This window comes from Macaca fascicularis, chromosome 6 (genome assembly GCF_037993035.2).
Source record: "Macaca fascicularis isolate 582-1 chromosome 6, T2T-MFA8v1.1".
In the NCBI taxonomy this organism is placed as follows: Eukaryota; Metazoa; Chordata; class Mammalia; order Primates; family Cercopithecidae; genus Macaca; species Macaca fascicularis.
Window position 1 is genome coordinate 188,305,409 of NC_088380.1, and position 27,585 is coordinate 188,332,993.

At 50.3% G+C, this 27,585-nt stretch overlaps 1 protein-coding gene, 2 non-coding genes and 1 pseudogene across 10 annotated transcripts; 1 reads left to right on the forward strand and 3 right to left on the reverse strand.

Moving 5' to 3' along the window:
• Positions 1–12,129: 12,129 nt before the first annotated feature.
• TRNAK-CUU (transfer RNA lysine (anticodon CUU)) lies at positions 12,130–12,202 on the reverse strand. Its single transcript has one exon. It is a non-coding gene; the product is annotated as a tRNA-Lys (tRNA).
• A 348-nt stretch (positions 12,203–12,550) lies between these two features.
• On the reverse strand, positions 12,551–12,623 carry TRNAV-CAC (transfer RNA valine (anticodon CAC)). Its single transcript has one exon. It is a non-coding gene; the product is annotated as a tRNA-Val (tRNA).
• A 32-nt stretch (positions 12,624–12,655) lies between these two features.
• Positions 12,656–27,084, forward strand: TRIM41 (tripartite motif containing 41). 8 transcript variants are annotated; one of them, XM_065547184.1, is made up of 8 exons: positions 13,457–14,981; positions 22,058–22,153; positions 23,966–24,196; positions 24,710–24,732; positions 24,931–25,058; positions 25,473–25,654; positions 26,233–26,380; positions 26,653–27,084. In XM_065547184.1, exons 1-8 carry the CDS (start codon positions 13,881–13,883, stop codon positions 26,676–26,678), a joined length of 1,935 nt encoding a protein of 644 aa, XP_065403256.1. In that variant the 5' UTR covers positions 13,457–13,880; the 3' UTR covers positions 26,679–27,084. The 8 variants fall into 8 exon arrangements, 7 of the variants coding, with proteins under 7 accessions (XP_073851173.1, XP_065403256.1, XP_005558898.1 ...); XM_005558841.4 differs by having other exon boundaries at positions 26,233–26,296; XM_065547185.1 differs by having other exon boundaries at positions 25,473–25,648.
• On the reverse strand, positions 19,668–21,973 carry LOC135971206 (putative uncharacterized protein CCDC28A-AS1; annotated as a pseudogene).
• Positions 27,085–27,585: the final 501 nt, after the last annotated feature.

Genomic DNA, 27,585 nt, shown 5'->3' on the forward strand with positions numbered 1-27,585 from the left:
CACAATATTCCCCTGTAGATGAATCATCTTTTATTTAACAGATGACTTATGGATGGGCATTTACATTGTTTCCAATTTTTTTGTTCTTATGATCAATGCTACAGTTAAGCATGTAGCAACTGTCATTTTGCACTTTTGCACTTTTATCTGTGGAGGTAATTGCCAGAAGTGAGATTTGTGGCATCCAGGTTTATGTGCAAGTAATTTTGTAAAAATAGATAAATCACCCTGCTACAGAACCTAGTCTGATATGACCTCCCACTAGTCATGAATGAGATTGCCTGTTTCTCCACGGTCTTGGGGGAAATGGGCTGCCTGGACAACAAATTTAAACGTGTGACTCCCCCACTTAAAATTGCTGGAGTCTTTCACTGCCTGCCTACAGGATAACACCCATTGAAGAGCCTACAGGGCACCACCTGGCATGAAGAAGGACCTTCCCCCGCCCCTTTACATCACACAAGAACGTACTCAGATAAAAGATTTTGAAGAGTACAGTGTCACTTTCATTTATGGTTCTTAACCCAATTCTGTATGACAGCGTTGTGTTTTCTCTTTTCAGGCCTGTTTCTGAAGAGGCTACCGTGTTCTCTTCACTTGCAAAGCCAGGACACCATTAGAAAGGCCTGCTCAGTTATTTCTTACTCTGCACATCTTCTTCCTTGGACAGGAAGAACGAATCCAACCAGACATAAGAAATAAAATGTATATGTCATTTTCCATTTGGTCTTGGTGTCCTGTGGGGCATGTATAAATTATTAGAGCACAGATGTGTTTGCTGAAGTGTCTACAAGAATCATTACATATAATTTATATGTAAATTATTAATCAACCTTTTCCGAATGTTTTCATTTAAAAACCTCATTTGAAACAGAAAATTATCTTCAGGTTTAATATATTCATGGCTATTACCTAATCTAACTAGTCTAAACATATTCCAATATCTTTCTTTTTTTATTATTATTTTTTTATTTTTTGAGACGGAGTCTCGCTCTGTTGCCCAGGCTGGAGTGCAGTGGCGCGATCTCGGCTCCGTCTCCCGGGTTCACACCATTATCCTGCCTCAGCCTCCCCAGTAGCTGTGACTACAGGCGCCCGCCACCATGCCCGGGTAATTTTTTGTATTTTTGGTAGAGACGGGGTTTCACCGTGTTAGCCAGGATGGTCTCGATTCCCTGACCTCGTGATCCGCCCGTCTCGGCCTCCCAAAGTGTTGGGATTACAGGCGTGAGCCACCGCGCCCGGCCCCGGTATCTCTTTCTCTAGCAATCACTGATTTCTCTTTACTGAACTTGAGGAAGTCATTCTTCTAGGATCTCTGTGGTAGCATCAGGGGAGATGGCTCAGCTGCCATCAAATGCTCACCTCACTGTTTCATTGCTGTTTATATCATATCACATTGGATTAAAGGTGCAAGTCCCTCAGGTAGAAGGCAGGCCTCAGTCACATGCTGGTGTTCTGGGGAATGTGAGTTTCAGGCAAGAAGGAAGCTGAAGTGTCAACTGGAGCAACCTAACTCTGGAGGACTGCCTGAAAAAGGAAGAGTGGCCAAAAAGATGACCCAGAATGGCCCGTTCTTCCATTCTGTGTTGGGACCAACTGGAGTAGAGCCACAGGATATTCTGGGAAACGTCCCTGCTTATCACTGTCATTTGAGATGTTTAGTATCTAGGGGTGATGGGGGCACTTCTGAATATAGAAAAGAATACATGCTTGCTTTGTGATTAATATTCAATTTATTGGAGTTGTAAATGTTAAGGTCTAGTTTTTCTGAAGACTTTAAATTCAGCTTACAGATTTTTTTTTAAATAAAGTGATCAATTTTTGAAACAACAAGAACAATCCCTTTCATCAGTTCCCTCATTAACTAACTTTCATTAACTAAGGCTGTCAAACGGAGGCATTCTGAACGGCTAAGCAATTGGTAAATGTCACTTATACATTTCAAATCACAATTATTGATTTTATATTTATGAACCCTCATTGGCAGGGCAAGGAGGCAGGAGACTGAGGGATTAGGTCATAGCTGGCAGTGGAGAGCTGGTATCCGAACTTCATTTGCTCTTACAGACTCCCTGCTTTAACCAGTAACCCATAGCACCTTCAGAAATCCTGGGAGTATTATTTGAAATCTTCTGAATAAAGCTATGTACTCATTTATCTATCTTTCACAGTCCTGCACTGAGGCCTTACTGTGTGCCTCATTAGCCTCGGGGTCCTGTAAGATCGCAGATCCAATGTCCTCCACTCATTTTTCAATCTGTTTGCAAAAAAAAAATAAAACAAAAAACAGCAACTGGTGTGGGTGGTCATGAGAATGCATATTCAAGGAAGTAGAGCTGTGGCTCCTTACCTTCCCACACCCAAGGTCTTCCCTCTTGATCTCACCAGTCTCACTCCTACTTCAGAGTCTTTGACCTTCCTCCGCTTCCTCTCTCCCAAAAGCCTCTTCTCCAAGATCTTTGGAAGGCTGCCTCTCTCTTTTCCTGGCTCAGCTCAGTGTCACCTGTTCTGCTGCCTCTTTCCTGGTCCCCTCTCTATAATGCCATCTTCTGTTGACCTGCCACTCTACCACATTGCCCTCTTTAATATTGTGGCAGCCCTTATCACTCTCTGAGGTGGTTTCTGTATCTGCCTGTTGTTTGTTATTTAAATTACCTGTCAGAAAGTGAACTCCAGTAGGGCAGGGACCTGATCTATCCCTTTTTACTGCAATATAAATGACTGAATAAATGAGGTGTCATTTTAACAGTGCACACCACAGGTTGGTTTCGAGGATGCAAGGAATCAATGCAAATCTAGCACATAGGACAAAGCCTAGAATGGTGGTGTGCGCCTTTAACCTCAGGAGGGCTGAGGCAGGAGGATTGGATTGCTTAAGCCCAAGAATTCAAGGTCAGCCCTAGCAACACAGGGAGACTCTAGACTCATAAAAGAAAATAAAAGATAAATAAATAAAAGGACAGTACCTAGTCCCTAGTAAGAGTTTAATCACACCTTTCTCTCTAAATGTTGAGACAAGATCACGCTCTGCTACCCAGGCCGGGGTGCAGTGGTGCTATCTTGGCTCACTGCAGCCTCTACCTTCTGAGCTCAAGTCATCCTCCCACCTCAGCCTCCTGAATAGCTGGTGTGGCACATGCCTGGCTAATTTTTGTACTTTTTTTTTTTTTTTTTTTTTTTTGTAGAAAATATTCTGTATTTTCTACTTTAAAATAGAAAAAAAGAGAGAAAATAATTTTGTGTTTTTTGTTTTGTCATGTTGCCCAGGCTGGTCTCAAACTCCTGGGCTCAAGCAATCCACTCACCTTGGCCTCCCAAAATGCTGGGATTATAGGTGAGAGCCACCACGACTAGCCTACAATTGGCTTTTGAGTGAGAGGTTAAATATCTAAGTAGAGGCCAGGCGCGGTTGCTCATGCCTGTAATCCCAGCACTTTGGGGGGCCGAGGGGGGGGGGGGGGCGGATCGCGAGGTCAGGAGTTCGAGACCAGCCTGACCAACATGGTGAAGCCCCGTCTCTACTAAAAATACAAAAATTAGCCGGGCGTGGTGGCACGCGCCTGTAATCCCAACTACTCAGGAGGCTGAGGCAGGAGAATGGAGTGAACCCGGGAGGCGGAGGTTGCAGTGAGCCGAGATCGGGCCACTGCACTCCAGCCTGGGCGACAGAGCAAGACTCCTCTCAAAAACAAAAAACAAAAAACAAACAAACAAACAAACAAACAAAAAACCAAAAAAACAATCTAAATAGATAATCTGGTAAGGAAATGATGTTGTTTATTTGAAAAAAAAAAAAAGAAAAGAAAAAAAAAGCCCTGGTGCGGTGGCTCACGCCTGTAATCCCAGCACTTTGGGCGGCCAGGCTGGTGGATCACGAGGTCAGGAGTTGGAGACCAGCCTGGCAAATACGGTGAAGCTCCGTCTCCACTAAAAATACAAAAATTAGCCGGGCGTGGTGGCGGCGCCTATAGTCCCAGATGCGCGGGAGGCTGAGGCGAGAGAATCGCTTGAACGCAGGAGGGGGAGCTTGCAGTGAGCCGAGATTGTGCCACTGCACTCCAGGCTGGGCGACAGAGCAAAACCCTGTCTCAGACAAAACAAAACAAAAAGCAAATATCTAGCAAAGCTGCAACTAAATAGAACCTTCGATGTGAATTCGCCTCCTTCAAACTATTTCTCTAGGGTACCTGCGAGTGAAGGAGCCAGGAGTTCTGACTCCACGCACTGTCCTGGTACCCGGAGTGGGCTCTTTTATTCTTCACTGAAAAAAACCCCCTCAAACTTCCTGAATATTTTCCTGCATCATAGGGTAGAGGAAGCATAGACAGGCCAAAGCAGAATTTGGAAACGGGTGCTTTCAAATTGTCAGGACAATACTGAAAGAACAAACAGCCATGGCAAAGGGGCGCCCGCCAACACGCAGCTGCAATTCAAGCATCAAAAAGGGAGTAATAGCACTGAGTTCCAGTTAATTGAAACAAGATGAATTCAGGAAAGCTGTAAAGCCATAACGACAAGGTGGCATTGTGTAACCTAAAGCCAGCCACAGTGGCTGAGACCTGTAGCCCAATGAACTTTGGGAAGTCTCTGGCAGGATCTTTTGAGGCCACCATCCACTCCACCTTTCTAAAATAGATACAGCATATATAATATAAATATATAATATACTTATTATTTATATAATAAATATATAATATAGTCATTATGTAATAAATTTATTATTACATAATGAATATATAATGCATTTGTTATTTATGTAATGTATTTATTATTTATGTAATAAATATATAATATATATTTTATAATATGTATAATATCTATTTAGAGACGTGGAGGGGTCCTTGGTCTCAAAGGGTCCTCCCAGAGGATCCTCCTGAAACTCCGTCTCCAACAAAGAAACAAAGGTATATATATTTGAGACGGAGCGGAGTTTCGCTTTTGTCACTGGAGTGCAATGGCACGATCTCGGTTCGCTACAACCTCCGCCTCCGAGGTTCAAGCGACGATTCTCGTGCCTCAGCCTCCCAAGTAGCTGGGATTACAGGTATGCGCCACTGCGCCCAGCTACTTCTGTATTTTTAGTAAGACGGGGGGGTTTCACTATGTTGGGCAGGCTGGTCTCCAACGCCTGACCTAAGGTGACCCACCCGCCTCGGCCTCCCAAAGTGCTGGGATTACAGGCGCGAGCCACCGCGCCCCGCCCGTTTCTAAATATTTTTAAACATGTAATTCGAAATATGACTCCAAAGAGACTGTTTCCTGTATATCTTGTTGCCCCGCCCAGCTAGTTGGCTGATGTTGACTGTGTTGCTTTGCTTTGAATTTGCTTCACAATTTGCTTTGCTTTCCACAAGGAAGACCAATGAGAACTGTCTTACGTTAGCTGAGGCACAGGGCAAAATACACTTAGAGGAGAGTGGCAAAGGACTGAGTGATGGTCCTGGCCTCCCAGAGTCCCAGTGGCCAAGGAAATGCAGAAGGCACTCTTTTCAGCAAAGTACAGACTCACTTCAAACCAGTCAGTTAAACAGGACAGTAGGAGTGCGAGGGCGGGTCGGCGGGGAAGGGGTCAGGAGGAAGAAGTTGGGCCGGGGAGAACACTCTGGGAGAATTCTCCTGCATGGGGTCTGTAAGTTCCAGGATGACTACCGGACTTTCTGATGCGTAAATTCTGGAACGATATACAATTACAATTAAGTGTGAAAGGGCAGTGATAGAGAAATAGGCATGACATTGATATTTTCTGTGAACGTTATGCTAATGCTATCCCAACAAGTTTTGCCATCACGGGACTCTGCTTTGATTACGCTTTGTCTGCATTTAAAATGTATAAAACGTTAAAGAGAATTTTGGGTTTTGCCACTTTTCTTTTTTTTCTTTTTTTTCTTTTTCTTTTTCTTTTTTTTTAACAGGCTGTGTGCCCAGGCTGCAGTGCGGTGGCGCGATCGTGGCTTACTGCAGACTCGACCTAGGGTAGTAACTGGAACTACAGGTATGCACCACCACGCCTGGTTTATATATATATACATATAATTGTAGAGATGGGGCCGGGGGCGGGGGCGGATGGGACAGTCTCACTATGTTGTCTAGGCTGATCTCGAACTCCTAAGCCCAGTTTCTGAGTAGCGGGGGCTACAGGAGCGCGCTGACACGCCCGACCCTTGCTTTGCCACTTAGATGTTGCATTTATTCGACTTTCACTTCGGGCAGAGGTGCTGGGAAAGAGGCGGCTGGGCCCCTGCGGAAGTGTGCCGGTGCGGTGCGAGAAAGCTGGAGGCCCGTCTTCCAGACCGGGAAGCAGCCTGCGCTGCCGGGGCGCACGGCACGTGGTTTCCCCAGGCTTCTGTCCCGCCAGGAGCGCTGTACTAGGGATCCCGACCACCGCTCCGGCTGCTTCTCTGAAGCCTTTGCAGCCTTTTCCCTGCGATTGCCGAAGCCGCCCCCTGGGGAGCGGGCTCCCAACTCACCTGCAGCGTCCCACGGCCCGAAGGCGACGTGCTGCGAGTGAGGACGGGTGCAGAGGGAGGCCGACCGTGACGCCTTGGAGGGGCAGATGGTCCTGTTGACTGCCCTGCACCGCCACTGCGGACACAAAAGCCGTGTCCGGGCTGCAGGCGGGCCTGCACTGGGGGCACGCGCCGGGAGCCGGAGCAGGCCACGCGGATGCGAGCCGCGGGGGTGGTCCCGCGGAGGAAGGGTGGTGGCAGGCGCGAGAAGCCAGCGGGGTGGAAAGTCTCAGCCTCGCCCGCGCTCACTGCGGAGGGATGAGAGCCAGCACTCTCCCGCCGCGCGACGCCGCGGGCGTGGGGGTCTGCACCAGTCTGGCTTGCCTTAGAACTCGCTGGAACCCCGCTTTCCACTCAGTCACCGGCAGTCCTCCGCCCGAACCAGCCTGTGTTTCAGTTGAATTTCTCTGTGCCCCGTTTCTTTTCCGTTCCCTGTCCTTTTGCTCCGTCTCACATGTTCCGCCGCCTTATGTGACCTGTCCGTGCCTCAGTGGCCTCATCTGTAAACAGCCCTTCCAGAATGGTTAGGTTCCTTTGCAGGAAGCCCAGGGCCACACCTGCAGACCACTTCGTGTGTGGTACACGTTGTAGTTATCGCCATCACTATTGGCCTTCCGGTGCACACCTTCCCCGGCCTGAATTTCCAACCCGAGACTTCTTGCACTTTTCCATCGTTCATCTGTCATTCCGTGGCATTCCCTGTCCGCCGGGACTTTGCAGGCAGACCCTAACAATGACCAGTAAGACCACGTGCTTCTCACCCTGGTATTGTAGACGTAGACGTGGAATACACCGGTTGAAGTTACTTGGCAATGGATTGGAAAATCCGGCTGCCGTGTAAGTGTAGTAAAATATGCGCACGTTTATACACACCAGACTCCACAGTAAGAAACTTTTTTAAGCTGGAAGGAAAACTTCGCTGTGCTGTTCCCGCTCGGTTTCGAACCGGGGACCTTTATGCGTGTTAGGCGAACGTGATAACCACTATACTACAGAAACCGACACCTATGGGGTGCTCTATGATTTTTATAAGTGTTAAAGTCAGTATCCAGGTGTCAGCTTCACCCATTGAGTCACGGCCTTCAGATCCATTCTTCCCCAGAACGCCAGTCTTCTTGTGGTCCTGCGTAACGGTGTTTGTCAAACTGTAAAGCGTGACCTCTAAGGGTACCCCAGTCACCTCCAGCAATTAAAAGCAAAACAAAGCCGGGCGCGAGGGCTCACGCCTGTAATCCCAGCATCTTGGGAGGCCGAGATGGGCGGATCACGAGGTCAGGAGTTCGAGACCATCCTGGCTAACACGGTGAAACTCCGTCTCTACTAAAAATACAAAAAATTAGCTGGGCGAGGTGGCGGCGCCTGTGGTCCCAGCTACTCAGGAGGCTGAGGCAGGAGAATGCCGTGAACCCGGGAGGCGGAGCTTGCAGTGAGCCGAGATCGCGCCACTGCACTCCAGCCTGGGCTACAGAGCGAGACTCCGTCTCGAATAATAATGATAAACAAAACAAAACAAAAAACTAGCGAGCATCACGGGAGGAAATGTGGGGAAAAGAGAGATCAGACTGTTACTGTGTCTGTGTAGAAAGAAGTAGACATAAGAGACTCCATTTTGTTCTGTATTAAGTAAAATTCTTCTGCCTTGAGATGCTGTTAGTCTGTAACCCTAGCCCCAACCCTGTGCTCGCAGAGACATGTGCTGTGTTGACTCAAGGTTTAATGAATTTAGGACTATGCAGGATGTGTTTTGTTAAAAAAGTTCTGGAGGGAAGTATGTTTGTTAAAAGCCATCACCATTCTCTAATCTGAAGTACCCAGGGACACAAACACTGCGGAAGGCCGCAGGGACCTCTGTCTAGGAAAGCCGGGTATTGTCCGAGGTTTCTCCCCATGTGACAGTCTGAGATACGGCCTCGTGGGAAGGGAAAGACCTGACCGTCCCAGGCCCAACACCCGTAAAGGGTCTGCGCTGAGGAGGATTAGTGAAAGACGAAGGCCTCTTTGCAGTTGAGATAAGAGGAAGGCATCTGTCTCCTGCTCCTTCCTGGGCAATGGAATGTCTCGGTGTAAAACCCGATTGTATGTTCTATTTACTGAGATATGAGAAAACCACCTTAGGGCTGGAGGTGAGACGTGCTAGCGGCAATGCTGCTCTTTAATGCTCTGAGATGTTTGTGTACCCGCACAGGAGGCACAGCACCTTTCCTTAAACTTATTTATGACACAGAGACCTTTGTTCACATGTTTTCCTGCTGACCCTCTCCCCGCTATTACCCTATTATCCTGCCACATCCCCCTCTCCGAGATGGTAAAGATAATGATCAATAAATACTGAGGGAACTCAGAGACCAGTGCCAGCGGGCGCGGGTCCTCCCTGTGCTGAGCGCAGGTCCCCTGGGCCCACTTTTCTTTCTCTATACTTTGTCTCTGTGTCTCTTTCTTTTCTCAGTCTCTCGTCCCACCGACGAGAAACGCCCACAGGTGTGGAGGGGCAGGCCACCCCTTCAAGGAAAGGCAAATGTACCTTCCAAGGCTTCAGACTGGATACGCTTCCCTACTGGTTCTTTCTCTTCCAGGGAAGACAGCCAGAGGTTTTAATTTTCACGTAATTTGTGCTCTAGGGACAGTAATGACAGAGAGGATTGAAAAAGTGCAAAATGCATTCAAAACACACGATATTTGAATATATTTTGTTAAAATGTAAATTAAAGTAAATGTAAAAATCAAAAAGTGAAATTTCTATGTCCTTTCAAAAATTATTTATTCTATGAATTATGCATAAGTATTAAAATAAAGGACAAAATATAAATTAATGAATATCAAAATTTTAAGTCAGTTTTTAAAAATAAATCTGAAATTTTTATTACTTTTTAAGAGTTCAATGAAAAATTTTAGGTATTTTTATAAAAATAGAACTCGTGAATCCTAGCATCCAAGGTGCGTACGTATGTAGAGTTGGAATGACGCTTAACGCCTGTCATATGGAGATCAGCATATATGTAAATTTAAAAGTAGCGATTGCTTAATATTGTGAAACGTTTTTCCGTCCCCACGCCTAATTTCCAAATACCTGGAGAGCTTGGAAGGGAGGCGCAGTCCTGCTGATCAGGGATCCTTGCTGCCTCTGTGACCCCGAAGGCCCGCTCCATTCGGCGCAGGGCGGGAGTCCTTCTTGTGTGAGTCTGATTCTCTGGTCAAGGTCACCATGGGCCTCCAGGAGGCCCAATCCATGGACGCCTTCTCTTACCAGACCATGTGCTGAACTGGACGCTGCCAATCTCCTTTGCACTGCGGCACCCTCGGCCTGGGTGGACGCTTCGCTGCAGGCTTTTCTCCCAACCCGACTCCGCCTCCGAGCGCCCGAGGCTGACCCTGGAGCTCCACATCGGCTCGCAGCAGGACCCACACCTTCGCTCCGTCTTTGGTTCCAGCAAGAACTGTTCCCCCAAGCTTCAGATCCACGCGTGTCTTGGGCGGTTTTTCCAGATATCGCACAACATCTAACGCCCAACCTGTTCCAGACCTAAGTCATTGTTTTTTCCTTCCCTCCCCTCCCGCATCCTCAGCCTGTGATCTCGATTGTGGAACTACCCAAATCTTTCGCCGTTGCAAGCCGTGCATCCGGCTCCTTCACCTGCGTCTCCCTCTGGCTGCCGCCTCCTGTATGGACCAGGCCTGTGTCCTTCCAGCCGGTCTCCCACAGTCTTACTCACACTCATACTCCCTGTTTGCATCATTCCTGAAGGAACCCCCTGAAATAGAAATCAGAGTGAGTCCCTCAGTCTCCCCGGGCCCCATCACCACAGGGTTTGGGAGGAGGCCAAAGATCCCAACAGGTTCCACGTGTTTGTCCTGCTTCTCTGAGTGTTGAACGCTTGCCGCCTTTGTGCTCGGAGCAGCTTGGGTCACTTGCCTGGAGGGGCATCCCAAATCTAACCTGGCCAGAGCGGCGACGGGTGGAAGGGGTGGAGAGAAGAGAAAGCACGAATTGTAGCAAAAAGCTCCAGCGGGCGTTCCCTTGGCTTGCTGGAGGACAAAAAAGAGAAGCCTGTCCACTTCATCTCCACTTTAATGAAAAAGCCAGAATCCTTTAAGAATGTTTTCCAGTCCCAGTGAAAGTGGTAAAAAACAAACAAAAAAACAAACAAACAAAAAAAACCCTGAAACCACAGTCTGCAAAAGAATCCGAAATAATTTGTGCAAGACGAAATGTCAAACTTCAAACTCTTTGAACACCAGCTTGTTTAGACTCTTCCTGATGTTCCAAGACCACAGCCCCAGTAACTCACGTGCTAGGATTTTACTAGCGACTCTATTTACAAACTCTGACCAGCTTCTGCCCAGACCGCCCTCACAGACTACATAGCCCTGCTAAGTCTCCACTTTGATACACGTCTGAGACAGAAGAGGATGCTATCTTTGCTCAGTGAGTTTAAACCAGCTTTCTACGATCAACAGACTTCTCTTGGGGTGTGGTGTGTATGCGGAGGAGACTTCGACAGCTTAAAAATACAAAACGGGGCCGGGCGCGGCGGCTCACGCCTGTGATCCCAGCACTTTGGGAGGCTGAGGCAGGAGGATCACGAGGTCAGGAGATCGAGATCGTCCTGGCCAACATGGTGAAACCCCGTTTCTACTAAAATAGAAAAAATTAGCCAGGCGTGGTGGCGGGCGCCTGTAGTCCCAGCTATTCAGGAGGAATCGCTTGAACCCGGGAGGCGGAGATTGTAGTGAGCCGAGGTGGTGCCACTGCACTTCAGCCTGGCGACATAGCAAGACTCCATCTAAAAGAAAAAAAAAAAAAAAAGAAAAAAGAAAAAAAAAAAAAGAAAGAAAGAAAGAAAAAAGAAAAAAGGGCTATATTTGCAGGACTAATTTCGAGGCCATTCTGAGCTCAGGCGATCCTCCCGCCTTGACTTACCCAAAGTATTGGGATTGCAGGCATGAGCCACTGCGGCGCATGGCCCGTTTTTATCTTTATTTATGTATGGGGGAAACATGGAGGCTGGTATGTGTGGGGCAACATCTCACAAATACAGACTCTTAAAATCAAGAGCATGAAAAAGAATATACGGAAGACAAGTGTCTCAGATTACACAAAGCATCTTTCTTGACAGGGAGTCGAAAGCAGGTCGCAGCGAGGCAAACGCGGAATCCTAACCCCTAAATATCCCAGCAACGTGGGAGTGAATCAGATAGGTTTTGACGCTCACAAACGCCTGGGGTCATCCTGCGGCCTCACCCCGGTTTCGGCAAACCATGTTGTTCCCTCCAGCACAGCAAGTTTCCGACACGGGGGCAGGCCGTCTGGTAAACAGAAAGTGCCTAATATGTGCTGCCCGTGGGCGTGTGGGTTACAGCAAAGGATCATGCATGCAGAACCCGCGCTGCTGGCCTGAAGGAACTGGTCCGCAGGAACCTGCTTCTCATTCTTGCTCGGAGAGTTAGCGAGGGTTGTGAGAACTCTGCTCCGGGGCTTCCACACAACGATCAAAGGCCACCCAGTTAAGCCCAAGCTCTAGCCCACCGTTAACTAATCCGCTACCCACTAGATCTTGGTCCAGAAGATACCGTTCGTGCACTTAGGTAACACGGCTTGCCTTACCCTTTCCAAAAGGAACTCCGCCCAACGTGGGGCTCGAACCCACGACCCTGAGATTAAGAGTCTCATGCTCTACCGACTGAGCTAGCCGGGCAGCTTGGCCAACATTATAACTTTGTCTCTGAAGACGGAGGTTGCCCGCAGAGGTGTAGGCACGTTTCCAATGTACAAGTACTAAGAAGCGCCTGCGTCTGGCTCTGTTCTAGGTACTAGGGCCGAGGATCTGAAATCTACGGATTCCTTTGCATGTGATGGCTGCATAGGCTTCAGAAGGGAAGAGCAAGAGATTAGGTGAGGTGTAAAACCTGAATTTACACTGCGAGAATTTATTAAGGACGTGGTATGAGTTCGTGTTCCTCCGAAGCGCAGGCCACACATGTCCTTCCAACCCGGTAACCTGGCCTCGGGAGAGAAATTCTCCTGAACAGGCCCCAAAAAAACGTGTTTCCGCCCGGTTTCGAACCGGGGACCTTTCGCGTGTGAGGCGAACGTGATAACCACTACACTACGGAAACCGCCTGAGCTAACGTTTCTCCAGCATCGTCCTGAAGATACACGTGGCTGCGAAGGCCAGGAAGGCGCTAGGCCCTCGCCCTCGTGGGACAGACCCAGGGACCCCTGCCGCGGCCGGCTAAGTGGTGTCCAGGTTCTGGAGCCAGACTTGTCTACCGCAGCCGGGTCCGCAGCTCCTGTAATGGCCGAGCATAGTTCACCCACGAGTGTTCGTGGTTTTTGGCGCGTTTGATCTGACATCCTCAGAGGCCTGACCAGACCCCTCTAGGAAGCACGACGTCCCCCTGGAGTTTTCCCGCGAGCCGCCTCTCCGAGAGCAGGGTAAGTAGGTCCTGTAGGCCCAGCCCTGGCGTCACGCCGTGTCTGGCACTCACTGGAGATTCTGTACATAAATCATTGCCTCGTCATTTTCCTCGCATCAAACAACATTTATTTGTTTTTTATTATGTATCGACATCAAATCTCTATAAAAATAAATTTTAAAGAGCTATTTAAGCACCAAGTATTATTTCTACTGCACAAAGCATCTATTTTTGCGGAGATGCTGTGCGAATGTAGATGTAATGATTCGTCACCACTTCTTTACTGCTGGGCAGTTAGGGAAGTTCATCTAAACCATGAGACTGTGTCCGGTTGGCAGTTTCCACCTTGGATGCGGAACGCCGACTACAGTTGGGGAAGGGTTGGGCGTCTGCGGCCCGATCGGCCAAGCGCTTTCTCAGGCCCCGCCCCCGGTCCGAGCCGTACGACCCTCTGAGTCCTCCACAACAAAGTCTTCTGCCTAGAAGGGCCGGAAGTACTTCAGGGCGCTCCGCGGACCCACCCCCTCGCTTCCGGCATTGGCGGTGCGGCGTACCGGCTGCAGTCGGCTGTGTCGGGAGGGTAGGATGGCGCCTGGCCGATGCGGTCATAGCACCGAAAGCAGACGGCCACCAAGCGCTCCCCCCACCCCCCGAAGTTTCTCCCCAGCGGCGGGGGATGGGGGTAGGCGGTTCCTCTGTTCTTTCTGCGTTCGCCGCGGTCCCGCACCACAGAGACGTGGGCCTCCACCGTCCTAGCCCTACCGCCCTGTTCTGTAGTGCGGGCTAGAGCGTCTCCTTGCCATTTCCTGTCGCCCTGGGGCCCCGCGGGGGAAAAAGGGGGAGTAGCACGACAGCGGAGGGAAGTCGAGAGCTTAGGTGGTGTGTAGACGCCGGAAGTATTGGGAAGGAGGCCGGAAGCTAGGGGCGGGGCCAGGAAGTGAGGAGGGGCGGGGGTTTATGAGGAGTCCAAGGAGCATAGGGGCAGATTTGCACTCAGAGCCACCTGAGGGACTTGGCGGTGGTGCCCAGCACTGTCCCCTCCCCTCGCAGAGACGCGGTTGTCGTTTGGGAGTAGGGAACACTGTGTGGCGGGGTGGGTTGGCGGGAGGACATCTCTCTGGCTGCCCTTGGGGCGAGGTGTGGAGGGGCAGGGCTGGGGGTGGAGCCGGGTCGCCAGGGCGTCGGTGGGGAAGACCCCCGCCCCTCGCCCCCCCACCGCACCTCTACACTGGCTGGCTGGACACTAAGATGGCTGCCGTTGCCATGACACCCAACCCTGTGCAGACCCTTCAGGAGGAGGCGGTGTGCGCCATCTGCCTCGATTACTTCACGGACCCCGTGTCCATCGGCTGCGGGCACAACTTCTGCCGAGTTTGTGTAACCCAGTTGTGGGGTGGGGAGGATGAGGAGGACAGAGATGAGTTAGATCGGGAGGAGGAGGAGGAGGACGGAGAGGAGGAGGAAGTGGAGGCTGTGGGGGCTGGCGCGGGGTGGGACACCCCCATGCGGGATGAAGACTACGAGGGTGACATGGAGGAGGAGGTCGAGGAGGAAGAAGAGGGTGTGTTCTGGACCAGTGGCATGAGCAGGTCCAGCTGGGACAACATGGACTATGTGTGGGAGGAGGAGGACGAAGAAGAAGACCTGGACTACTACCTGGGGGACATGGAGGAGGACCTGAGGGGGGAGGATGAGGAGGACGAGGAGGAAGTGCTGGAGGAGGATGAGGAAGAGGATCTAGACCCCGTCACCCCACTGCCCCCGCCTCCAGCCCCTCGGAGGTGCTTCACATGCCCCCAGTGCCGAAAGAGCTTTCCTCGGCGGAGCTTCCGCCCCAACCTGCAGCTGGCCAATATGGTCCAGGTGATTCGGCAGATGCACCCAACCCCTGGTCGAGGGAGCCGTGTGAGTGATCAGGGCATCTGTCCCAAACACCAAGAAGCCCTGAAGCTCTTCTGCGAGGTAGACGAAGAGGCCATCTGTGTGGTGTGCCGAGAATCCAGGAGCCACAAACAGCACAGCGTGGTGCCATTGGAGGAGGTGGTGCAGGAGTACAAGGTGAGAGAAGTACCGAGAGAAGATGGGAGTTTAGTCGGGGGCGGAGAGGAAGTAAGGGGAGCTGAGGAAAGGAAACATCTCTTCGCCCATCAAAGAACCTCATGGTATTGATGAGCTGAGTTTGCTTGTCTAAGCACTTACTGCCAGCAAGGTGGGTTAGAATGAGAAGGATTCTGTACGCAGAGCAGATGCAGTGAAGACGACCAGTCTTCATTTGCTTTGATGGCTTCCTCAAAGCCAATAGAGCAAAGCCGGTGATGCCAGATCAGGTCTCTAGAACTTTACCAGCAGTCTGGCTTGCTTTCTGGTGAGTCTTAAGTCTGTCCTTGACGGAGACACCTAGAGATGGAAAGAACTGGGGGCTTCAAAGGACAAGGAAAGGCTCAGAAGCAGGAACACAGAGATAACCGCTAGTGTCAGTGTCAGACCCAAATGCCCTGCCCTTGCCTCCCAGTGGGTTCCCCACCCACCACGATGTGGTTTGGTTCTGCCTTCAAGGACTTTTGTTGGCTCTGTGTCACTCTTCTGTACTGACTAGAAAAGAGCTTTTCAGTCAGAAGACCTGGCTCTGCAAGTCGCACTGTCAAATCTTGTTTGTCTCTGTGTGTCTTTGAACTTTAATTTATCCAGGATTGATAGTTAATATTCTCTGGACATTTGTATACCAGGCACTGTACTAGGCAATTTTCATGGACCGTCTCTTTAAAACCCAAACAACACTGTGAGTTTGATATGTTTTCCATTCCCATTTTATAGATTGGGAAAGAGAGTCAGAGGCTTTAAGTACCATACAGAGGACCACAGAGCTTCAGTAATAATTGACTTAGTTATTTGCTGACCCTTCCCCTGGTGTATACTAACAACGCCACCACCATTTGGATGTCTGTTGTTTGACTTTTCTGATGTGACTTTCTTGGAGTCTGATTCTAGTTTGACAAATATCTTGCCCCTACTTCTCATTTTGACTTTCCTTTGGACATAGGTAAAGGAGATTTGTCTGCAAGGCAGCCAGCACAAATAGCACTACTTAGTGAAGGCCTGGATGGGTTTGGAGCAGTGGGACCAGGAGGAGGAGAGGGTAGCCTCTGTGTGGTCTGCTCAGAGCTTGTTTGTTTTATGACTCATGTTTTCACACCTGATTTCCTGCCATAACTTCATTTAGGTACTGTTTTTGTTACCCCAATTTTAGAGTAATGTGTGTAGGACTTCTCAGCCCTGAGTGGTACAGCTAGACAAACCTACATTACTTCATCACAAGTAACTATTGCTTCTACGGAGTGATTTTTTTTTTTTTTTTTTTAATTTTTTGAGACAGAGTCTCACTGTGCTGCCCAGGGTGAAGTGCAGTAGCATGATCTCGGCTCACTGCAACCTTCACCTCCCGGGTTCAAGTGATTCTCCTGCTTCAACCTCCTGAGTATCTGGGATTACAGGTGCCACCATACCCGGCTGATTTTTGTATTTTTAGTAGAGATTGGGTTTCGCCATGTTGGCCAGGCTGGTCTGAATTTCCTGACTGCAGGTGATCCACCCGCCTTGGCCTCCCAAAGTGCTGGGATTACAGACATGAGCCACCATGCCTGGCTACACGATGATTGTTTCACCTGCCTGATTGTTGGAATACTAGGGAAGGTTTTGAAAAATACAGTGGGTCCTTCCACTAGAGTTTGTGAATCAGTGAGTAGGAGAAAATCTTTAAAAAGCCCAGTCTAGCATGGGGACCACTGCGTTGGTAACGTTGCCTAGCTATTCGGCCCTACATTTTTAGCAGAGATTGTGAGCTCCTGTTGTCCTTTCTTTTAACCATAGTCATCATATCATGTGTGGTCACTTTCTGACCAGGAACCCAGGCCAGACTATCCATGGACATTCCACCCCTTCTCTTTCACCTCCCCCTGTAGGACTGCTCCAAAGAGCTTCTGAAACTGGATTTTAATTTGCATTGGCCAAATCTGTTCAATGCCAGCTGCCTGAAAATCCCATATTAGGTCCTGAAGTAGGTGAGGAATTAAAAAAAGTCATAATCTCTTTGCTTTTTCTTTTATTTATTTATTTTTTGAGACAGAGTTCCGCTCTTGTTGCCCAGGCTGGAGTGCAATGGCACGATCTTGGCTCACCACAACCTCTGCCTCCTGGGTTCAAGCGATTCTCCTGCCTCAGCCTCCCGAGTAGCTGGGATTACAGGCATGTGCCACCACACTGGCTAAGTTTTTGTATTTTTAGTAGAGAAGGGGTTTCTCGGGCCGGGCGCGGTGGCTCAAGCCTGTAATCCCAGCACTTTGGGAGGCCGAGACGGGCGGATCACGAGGTCAGGAGATCGAGACCATCCTGGCTAACACGGTGAAACCCCGTCTCTACTAAAAAATACAAAAAAAAGTAGCCGGGTGAGGTGGCGGGCGCCTGTAGTCCCAGCTACTCGGGAGGCTGAGGCAGGAGAATGGCGTAAACTTGGGAGGCGGAGCTTGCAGTGAGCTGAGATCCGGCCACTGCACCCCAGCCTGGGCGGCAGAGCAAGACTCCGTCTCAAAAAAAAAAAAAAAAAAAAAAAAAAAAGAGAAGGGGTTTCTCCATGTTGATCAGACTGATCTTGAACTTCTGACCTCAGGTGATCTGCCTGCCTTGGCCTCCCAAAGTGCTGGGATTGCAGGCATGAGCCACTGCGTCTGGCCATACTCTCTTTTCTTGATCCGTTTACTGGGTTCTGCAATTTGGGAGGCCATATACACATACTTAATCTGACGTTTAGTGATGAGTAAATGTAAATACATAGTTTTATTGTATAGAACTAATTGAGTGATTCGCTTTCTGACTTAATTTTACAAGTGGGTCATTTTTTCTTTATTTTATTTTATTTTTTTTGAGATGGAGTCTTGCTCTGTTGCCCAGGCTGGAGTGCAGTGGCACGATCTTGGCTCACTGTAAGCTCCGCCTCCCGGGTTCACACCATTCTCCTGCCTCAGCCTCCCGAGTAGCTGGGACCACAGGTGCCCACCACCACACCCGGCTACCTTTTTTGTATTTTTAGTAGAGACGGGGTTTCACCGTGTTAGCCAGGATGGTCTCGATCTCCTGACCTCGTGATCTGCCTGCCCTGGCCTCCCAAAGTGCTGGGATTACCGGCGTGAGCCACTGCACCTGGCCACAAGTGGGTCATTTATTCTTTTCAGATATGTACATGCAGTAACCAACAGTAGCTTGGCATAATGTTGTTTTGTAAAATTTTTTTCATTGAATAGGTAATAACACACAATGATATGTAAGTATGGTTCCTGAACAGTTACATGTTTGTTTTGTTTTGTTTTTAGACAGGGTCTCTCTCTGTAGCCAGGCTAGAATGCAGTGGCACAATCATAGCTCACTGCATCCTTGACCTTCTGGGCTCAGGTGATCCTGAGTAGTAGCTGGGACTGGAGGTGTGTGTGCCATCATGCCCAGCTGGGTTTTTTTTTTTTTTTTTGTAGAGACAGGGTCTTGTTGTGTTGCTCAGGCTGGTCTTAAACTACTGGCCTCAAGCAGTCTTCCCATTTTGGCCCCTCAAAGTGCTGGGATTTCTTTTCTTGATGTGTTTACTGGGCTCTGGAATATGGGAGGCCGTATACACATATTTAATCTGACATTAAGTGATGAGTAGGTACATACAGTACCTACTCATAACCGTCTGGCCGACAGTTAAATGTTTTGAAAATTGGCTGGGCGCGGTGGCTCATGCCTGTAATCCCAGCACTTTGGGAGGCCAAGGCAGGCAGATCATGAGGTCAAGAGATCGAGACCATCCTGGCTAACATGGTGAAACCCCGTCTCTACTAAAAATACAAAAATTAGCTGGGCGTGGTGGCGGGCGCCTGTAGTCCCAGCTACTCGGGAGGCTGAGGCAGGAGAATGGTGTGAACCCGGGAGGCGGAGCTTGCAGTGAGCCGAGATCGCACCGCTTCACTCCAGCCTGGGTGACAGAGCGAGACTCCGTCTCAAAAAAAAAAAAAAAAAAAAGTTTTGAAAATTTCTCTTATAACTGGCTGGGTGTGGTGGCTCACGCCTGTAGTCCTAGCACTTTGGGAGGCCCAGGCAGGTGGATCACTTGAAGTCAGGAGTTCAAGACCAGCCCAGCCAACATAGTGAAATTCCGTCTCTACTAAAAATACAAAATTAGCCGGCATGGTGGCGGGCGCCTGTAATCGCAGCTACTCAGGAGGCTGGGGCAAGAGAATTGCTTGAACCTGGGAGGCAGAGGTTGCAGTGAGCCAAGACTGTGCTACTGCATTCCAGCCTGGGCAACACAGTGAGACTCTGTCTCAAAAAAAAAAAAGAAAATATATCTGAAATAGTACTCTATTTGAATTTGTGCTTACTAATTTTTGTTTTGGTCAGCAATTTAGGAGCCAGGCGCAGTGGCTTACACCTGTAGTCCCAGCACTCTGGGAGGCTGAGGCAGGCAGATCACTTGAGGCCAGGAGTTCAAGACTAGCCTGGCCAACATGGTGAAACCCCGTCTCTACTAAAAATACAAAAATTAGCCAGGCGTGGTGGCGGGCGCCTTTAATCTCAGCTACTTGGGAGGCTGAGGCAGGAGAATCGCTTGAACCCAGGAGGTAGATGTTGCAGTGAGCCGAGATGGCGCCGCTGCACTCCAGTCTAGGCGACAGAGCAAGACTCTGTCTCAAAAATAAATAAATAAGAAAAACACTAAGGCCGGGCGCGGTGGCTCAAGCCTGTAATCCCAGCACTTTGGGAGGCCGAGACGGGCGGATCACGAGGTCAGGAGATCGAGACCATCCTGGCTAACACAGTGAAACCCCGTCTCTACTAAAAATACAAAAAATTAGCCAGGCATGGTGGCGGGCGTCTGTAGTCCCAGCTACTCAGGAGGCTGAGGCAGGAGAATGGCCGGAACCCGGGAGGCGGAGCTTGCAGTGAGCCGAGATGGCGCCACTGCACTCCAGCCTGGGCGACAGAGCGAGACTCCGCCTCAAAAAAAAAAAAAAAAAAAAAAAAAGAAAAACACTAAATGGTAAATTTAAGCATTATAAATTCTGAATTAATGGAGAAATTATAGACTACTGTAGAAAAGTAGAAAGTTATATCAGAAGGCCGAATTTTGTGTAGTTCATGCTATTTTCATGAGTTGACTATAATTCCATTATGACTAATTTTGTCTACAACCACTTGTCCTGTGCAACAACTGCCATTTGCACTCTGGCTTGGTAAACTCTTTAGTTCAGGTCATCATCAGGATGTCACTGGCAGCTTAAGGTATAGGGAGCAAATATTAGATCACATTTACTGATCTTTCGCTACATGCCAGGCACTGCACTAGTGTGCTGTCCATGAGGTCCATTCTCTTCTTCTTTGAAGCTGAGGAAACCGAAAGCATGGCTTGCCTGAGGTCACTTCACTTCACTCTGGTCCTGATTGGAGTCTAGGCTTGAGGCCTCCTACCCTATATTATCTCTCAAAGAAAAGGAGACAGAAAGGCTAGAAGAAGACATAAAAAAGGAAACAGCAAATAGGTAGGGCTTATTCTACTCATTCTGGGCTAACAGCCCTTTAAAGAAAAATATTTGGCTACAAATTGTAGAAACACAGAGCTCATGTGCCTATTGGCTGTAACGGTTACAACCTTTGGAGGAGGGGTTTTGGTTTTGTTTCCCGTTTAGCAAGTGGTTGAGCAGGAGAGAAAGCAGATGAGGAGAAAGAAGCAAAGAAGTTGAAATAAGTAAAGTGTGGGCAGGGACTCCACAGTGTCCTGGAGGAGGCACACTTGTCAATTATTGGTGCCCTGGGAAGTAATGTATTAGATATTTCTTGGGATCACAGAGGAAGTTGGGGGTGGGGAGGATCAGGGCCGTTTTCAGGGAGCTGTTTTAAGGGAAGAATACCTTGGGCCAAGTGGAGAAAGGCACTCCCAGACAGAGGGAACAGCATGGAATTATACTCAGGAAATGGCAAGTAATGTTATGTGGTCAAACCTCTTAAGCGTCTGTGTGGAAGGCGTTGAGTGTAGAGGTGAGGCTAGAAGTGTGAGGTCAATGTTTTGGAAGTGGTGGTGACCCATGGAAGGGTTTTAGCGTAGGCACAAAGTCATCAGAAAAGTATTTAGAGATCTGGGGAAGATTGCCTGTGGAGGGGAGAGGGACCAAAGGCAAGAGCACTCATGGAAAGACAGTGGTGCGGGGCTCAAGCCACTTCCCCCTCAGGTGTGAGTGTGGGGGCTCTCTGGTCTTGAGGCTCCTACCTTTAGAGAATACATGCAGGGCTGGCCGGGCGCAGTGGCTCATCCCTGTAATCTCAGCACTTTGGGAGGCCAAGGTGGGCAGATCACGAGGTCAGGAGATTGAGACCATACTGGCTAACACGGTGAGGTGAAACCCCGTCTCTACTAAAAATAAAAGAATGAGGCCGGGTGCGGTGGCTCAAGCCTGTAATCCCAGCACTTTGGGAGGCCGAGACGGGTGGATCACAAGGTCAGGAGATCGAGACCATCCTGGCTAACCCTGTGAAACCCCGTCTCTACTAAAAAATACAAAAAACTAGCCGGGCGAGGTGGCGGCGCCTGTAGTCCCAGCTACTCGGGAGGCTGAGGCAGGAGAATGGCGTAAACCTGGGAGGCGGAGCTTGCAGTGAGCTGAGATCCGGCCACTGCACTCCAGCCTGGGTGACAGAGCAAGACTCCGTCTCAAAAAAAAAAAAAAAGAATGAGCCAGGCGTGGTGGCGGGCACCTGTAGTACCAGCTACTGGGAAGGCTGAGGCAGGAGAATCGCTTGAATCCGGGAGGTGGAGGTTGCAGTGAGCCAAGATCGTGCCACTGTACCCCAGCCTGAGCGACAGAGTGAGACTCTGTCTCCAAAAAAAAAAAAAGAAAAAAAAAATGGGCTTCTGTAAACGTGCACAGAGGGATTGGAGGCTTTTGTCATCATCTGAAAGAAGAAAGTGGAGGAAGGAGTATAATACTCATTTGACAGCCATTTTTGGGGGTAGGGATAAGGCTTTGACCCATCTTGCTGTAGGGAGGATTGCAGAGGTAGGTTCTGAAGGGCAGGTGCCTCTACCAGCCCCCACTTTTCTTTTTCTGTTTCCTCAGGCCAAACTGCAGGGGCACGTGGAGCCGCTGAGGAAGCACCTGGAGGCTGTGCAGAAGATGAAAGCCAAGGAGGAGAGGCGAATGACGGAACTGAAGGTGGGTGAATGTCCTCGACAGGGCTGATGGTTACCATGGTCGAGGCAAGGACGGTGAGGCTCCCCACTCTCACAGGTGGTGACTCGGTCCCCTGAGGAGGGACAGCCAAGGCCCGGGAGAGGGCTAGATGCTTTCCCTAGGTGCTGAGGAGAGGGGGGCCTTAGAGAATCAGGAGGCATGTTCATTCCTGGTTCCAAAATGGAGTGGAAACTGAGGCCTGGATTGGAGGGCCTAGGTGCCTGGCCCAAGGCTGCAGAACAGGCTTTGTACCCAAACACCAGAGCCTGAAGGGGGCAAAGCAAAACCCACATAGCAGCCATCAGAGAAGCTGCTGGCCCCAGGATCCATGCAGGCAGTGGGCAGAGCAGCCCTGAGCATGAGGCGGACACTGTCCTAGGACACTTCCTCTGTCCTGTGAGGGGGCCAGTGTGTTTAAGCTGGGGCAGGATCTAGTGTATGTTAGCACTGCAGAGACCTAATATTTCCCAGTCCAGTGTTTTCTCAGCCCCCGCCCCCCATTTTCATTATTGCTTGCCCATCTCCAAGGAGTCTTTTAAGGTATTTTTTCCATTCCCCACCTCTGACCTGTTTTCATAACCCCAGCAGGCCCTGCTGGGATGGGCTGGCACTGTGAGCTTCATACACCAAGCCAGGAGCTCCCCTTCTGTCCCTCTTCCCTCCTCCCTTCCCAGCCAGTGCCCGGGCCTTGCCACTACCCAGGGCCCATGGTCACCGCCACCTAAACATTAGGGACTCTGCTGTTGGCAACTGCTAGGCACTGAATGGTAAAGTCTCTTTGGGAGTAGGAAGTCATCCTGCCTCTGGCCAGCTGCCCAAGTTGATACTTTTGGGCTCTCCTGGGTATGGAGGTAACAGGATCTGTGTGCCCCTAGGGTAGAGCAAAACTGACTGTGGCGGCTGTTTCCCTCCCGCATCTGGTCAGTTAGGACCCTCCTCTGGCCTATTACTCACAGCGTCTCCAGCTGATGGTAACTGTGTGAAAACTGTGCCCACCACCCAGGATGGCCCATCCCTGGGAAATAGGGTGGGAATGGGCAGGAGTTTTTTATGTTACAGGATATCAAGTACCTACATAATATCCTTGGTTGTTGCCTCTTAGCCCACAAAGCATAAAAATATTTACTATCTGGACCTTTACAGAAAAAGTTTTTAAGAGTTCTGATCTAGGGCTTTTGGGTGACTTTCTTAAGGTCACTGTGTTTAATGGTTTCGGGACCCTAACTTTATGTCTTGATTCTTGTATTCTTTTATTTATTCATTTCAAAAAATTTTTACCAAGTGCCTCTTCTGGTTGGCGCTATGTCAAGGTCCGAGGACACTGTGGCAAACAAAGACATTCCTAGTCCCTGCCAACCGGAGCTTATGGTACAGTGGGGGAAAGATGTTAAAAGATATGTCATTTAAACACAACATTTCAGTGTCGTATGTGCCACAAAGAGATACAGGGAATTTGTGGGGATGGTCCTGATTTAGATCTGGAGAGGAGGGAAGGCTTCTTTTGGAATATTTAAGGTTGGACCTGAAGGATGAGTCAAGGTATGTAGACCAGGTGGAGAGGAGTGTTCCAGGCAGAGGTTAGTGAGTTTGGGGCCACTGTGCTGGGTGCAAGGGGTGGTATCTGGTAAGGCTGAGAAGTAAGGCCGGTAGGAGATGAGCCTCTTTCCAGGACTTTCTTGGACTTGGGGAGTATAGGGCTCCTTTGCCTTGCGTTGAGAAGTGGTAGTTGCAAAACTGGAGGTTATCTTCCTGTGTGTTGAGGTGGTATCTGTCATCCCCTTTGCACCATTCCAGAGCCAGATGAAGTCAGAGCTGGCAGCGGTGGCCTCCGAGTTTGGGCGGCTGACACGGTTTCTGGCTGAAGAGCAGGCAGGGCTGGAACGGCGTCTCCGAGAGATGCATGAAGCCCAGCTGGGGCGTGCGGGAGCTGCGGCCAGTCGCCTTGCAGAGCAGGCTGCCCAGCTCAGCCGCCTGCTGGCCGAGGCCCAGGAGCGGAGCCAGCAGGGGGGTCTCCGGCTGCTTCAGGTGAGCAATGTCCCCTCCCTGTTCCCCCAGCACTCCGTGTTGGCTGTCAGGCAGTGCTTACCAAACACCTGTCCAGAGCTGCCTCTTCTCACTGGGAGGAACCCACAGTGATTGAACCTGAAGACCAAAAACATGTTTTAAAGCTGGAAACAGTTAATGTCGAATGTGGTATGTGTGACGATTATACCAGTGAAAAGCATGAAGATTCGGTTGTAGGAGAGGTTTAAATGACAGTTGAGGAAAGGCTTTTTGACAGTGACATCCTGAAAAAGGTGAGCAGGTCATATTGTGGAAATGACAGGATTGGTGGGCTCACAGCAGGAGAGGCGAGTTAGGCATGGCGAGGCATGGGGTGGTTGAAGTGGATGTGTGTTCACTGAGGCCGTGAGCGTGCTGCCTCTCCCTTCCTGCTTAGGCTCAGTCTCTGACTGGAGATCGGGAAAGCTGTGCCTGTGCAGCTGACGCTCTTTATCTCTTTCTCCCTCTCCCTCTTTTTGTTTCTCTTATTCCCAGGACATCAAGGAGACTTTCAATAGGTGTGTTCCCGCTCTTTGCCCTTTGTGACCCAGTGGCATCTGGTTCCCGTCCCTGCTTCTCTTGGGTATCCCTCTCCTCTCCTTCTTCCCCAGGACCTGAGTTTCCATCTCCTGGACCCTCCTCTCCTTCCCCTCAGCTTTTGCTCTTCCCTCTGGGAATATCATGGTCCCACCCCCTGCCCGGTCCCCTTCCTCCAGGTGTGAAGAGGTACAGCTGCAGCCCCCAGAGGTCTGGTCCCCTGACCCGTGCCAACCCCATAGCCATGACTTCCTGACAGATGCCATCGTGAGGAAAATGAGCCGGATGTTCTGTCAGGCTGCGAGAGGTAGGGAGGTCACCTCCACGACCTTCCTTTGCCTTTCCCTTCACAGACCTGAGACTGGGTCCTGAGGGAAGTTGGGTCCCAGGGAAAGTGTAGGGGTTGAGATGGAGCAGGATACAGGCAGCCACTCAGGTTGAGGTTTCAAGCCATTAACAGGTAGTCCTAGTCCAGGCAGGCCTGGAGGGTGGGGGTGGGGTAGAGTGGCAAGAAGAGCCAGGCTGGGGGAAGACCTGTCAGGTGTCTGAGGAACAAGAGGAGAGAGAGGGAGCCTGTAGGAAGCTGAGGCTGGCCTCTGGGATGGTGTGGGGAGCTGAATTCAGGGAGGAAGCGGGCAGGAAAGGCCCAGTCTGTGGAGTTGGCTGCTGACAGGGGAACAGCCGTTCCAGCCCTGGCGTATTTGTCCTCCCTCCTCCCAAGTGGACCTGACGCTGGACCCTGACACGGCTCACCCGGCCCTGATGCTGTCCCCTGACCGCCGGGGGGTCCGCCTGGCAGAGCGGCGGCAGGAGGTTGCTGACCATCCCAAGCGCTTCTCGGCCGACTGCTGCGTACTGGGGGCCCAGGGCTTCCGCTCTGGCCGGCACTACTGGGAGGTAGAGGTGGGTGGGCGGCGGGGCTGGGCGGTGGGCGCTGCCCGTGAATCCACCCATCATAAGGAAAAGGTGGGCCCTGGGGGTTCCTCCGTGGGCAGCGGGGATGCCAGCTCCTCACGCCACCACCATCGCCGCCGCCGGCTCCACCTGCCCCAGCAGCCTCTGCTCCAGCGGGAGGTGTGGTGCGTGGGCACCAACGGCAAACGCTACCAGGCCCAGAGCTCGACAGAACAGACGCTGCTGAGCCCCAGTGAGAAGCCACGGCGCTTTGGCGTGTACCTGGACTATGAAGCGGGGCGCCTGGGCTTCTACAACGCAGACACTCTGGCCCACGTGCACACCTTCTCGGCTGCCTTCCTGGGCGAGCGTGTCTTTCCTTTCTTCCGGGTGCTCTCCAAGGGCACCCGCATCAAGCTCTGCCCTTGATTATCCTGCCACCCGCGGGGGCCCCTCTGGTCAGCACTTGGGGGGCGGGTGGTGGAGGGTGGCCCGTAAGTTTGAGGGGCTCAAAGGCTCTTCCCACTGTTTGTCACTGTGTTGCTTCCCACTCCCCCTTGACCCCAGGCCCCTGCTTCTCCCTCTAGGAGCCTAAAGAACCCTCCTGGCCTCCAGCCCGGCCTTCTCTCACCTCCTATGTCTGTCCAGCAGGTCTGCATGGGTCCCTGATAATGAGAACAGCTGCCTGGTCTTCTCTCCCAGTCTGCCTAGCCCAGCCCTGGGACCGGAATTTGAGTAGGGGATGAGGGGAAATTGTAATTTCATTCCTTAAGTTCCTTTTCCCCACCCCTGCTCTTCAGCCTCTGTCAGTTCTGAGGCTGGAGGGTTTGGGCAAGACAACATCCCCATTCCAATTCCATCTTCTGATGCAAATTTTAGCTGAGGGATTTGGAAGCCATTTGGGGAGGCAGGCTGGGCCAGAGGGTAGAGCTGGGTAATAAATGTCTATTCTCTGGGGGAGGAGGGATTCTAAACTTTCCTTCCATCCTCAATTTCTACCTCCATAGACCGGCCAGAATTTAGCTTCACTTGAGAGAGATCTGGAATGGTCGCCATGATTGAAACCACGCACCATTACATCGCCCAATAAATTATTTCTTCCCCCGTCCCCTTTCCAGCACTCAACTGAGGAGCAAAGCTCATCCCACCCCCACCCCTCCCAGGTCTGTTCACTGCCAGGCTCCTTTCCCTTGTTCAGTGGAGCTGGCTTTTCTCCCAGCCCCTTTCCATGCCTTTCATTCCATTTGGCAAGCCCTGAGGGGGAGCCTGGGGACGGGTTTGGGTCCCCAAGAGGAGAGCCTTGGGTATAATCTATTTTTCTAGTAACCCCTTGCCTTGTCACATAACAGCTTTTGCCCTCTGCTTTGATGGCTGAGGTGAACTCATGTTCTTTGGGAAAAGGGAAGGTGTGCTGTGGAAATAAAATGTTTATTTGCTTCTCTTGTGAGGTCGTTCCTTTAGGTGAGGGTTTAACTCAGGATTTCCTTTCCAACCCCTGCATTGAGAAGCCATGCAACAGAACTGGTTAGTTGCAGTTAAAGGCATGTTTTGCAACTGTTGTCAGGCAGGCTCCTATTTCAACAGGGATATATAGATCCTGCTCCCCATTTTAATCTCTTACCTAATTTACAAACTCTTCAGTCCACTTAGAGATGTTTGCCGCTTCCTACCATTACTTTGAAGCTGTAGGACTGAGGTTCCCCTAAGAATCTCTATACTCACAGTTCACAAGCCCAGGTCCTAGGAACACTATTTCCATATATACATGCACTGAAGCCAGGAATGCCTCATCACCATTGAGGGGAGTAGAAAGTGGGTACATATGGGCCTTCAATATGCTGTAGTTGCTTAGTCATCACAGAAAACTGCAAGGGCAGTGGGGTCTCAAGCCGAATTTTGAACCATTCCATCCCTGTACTGAAGTTTCTATTGGTAAGTGT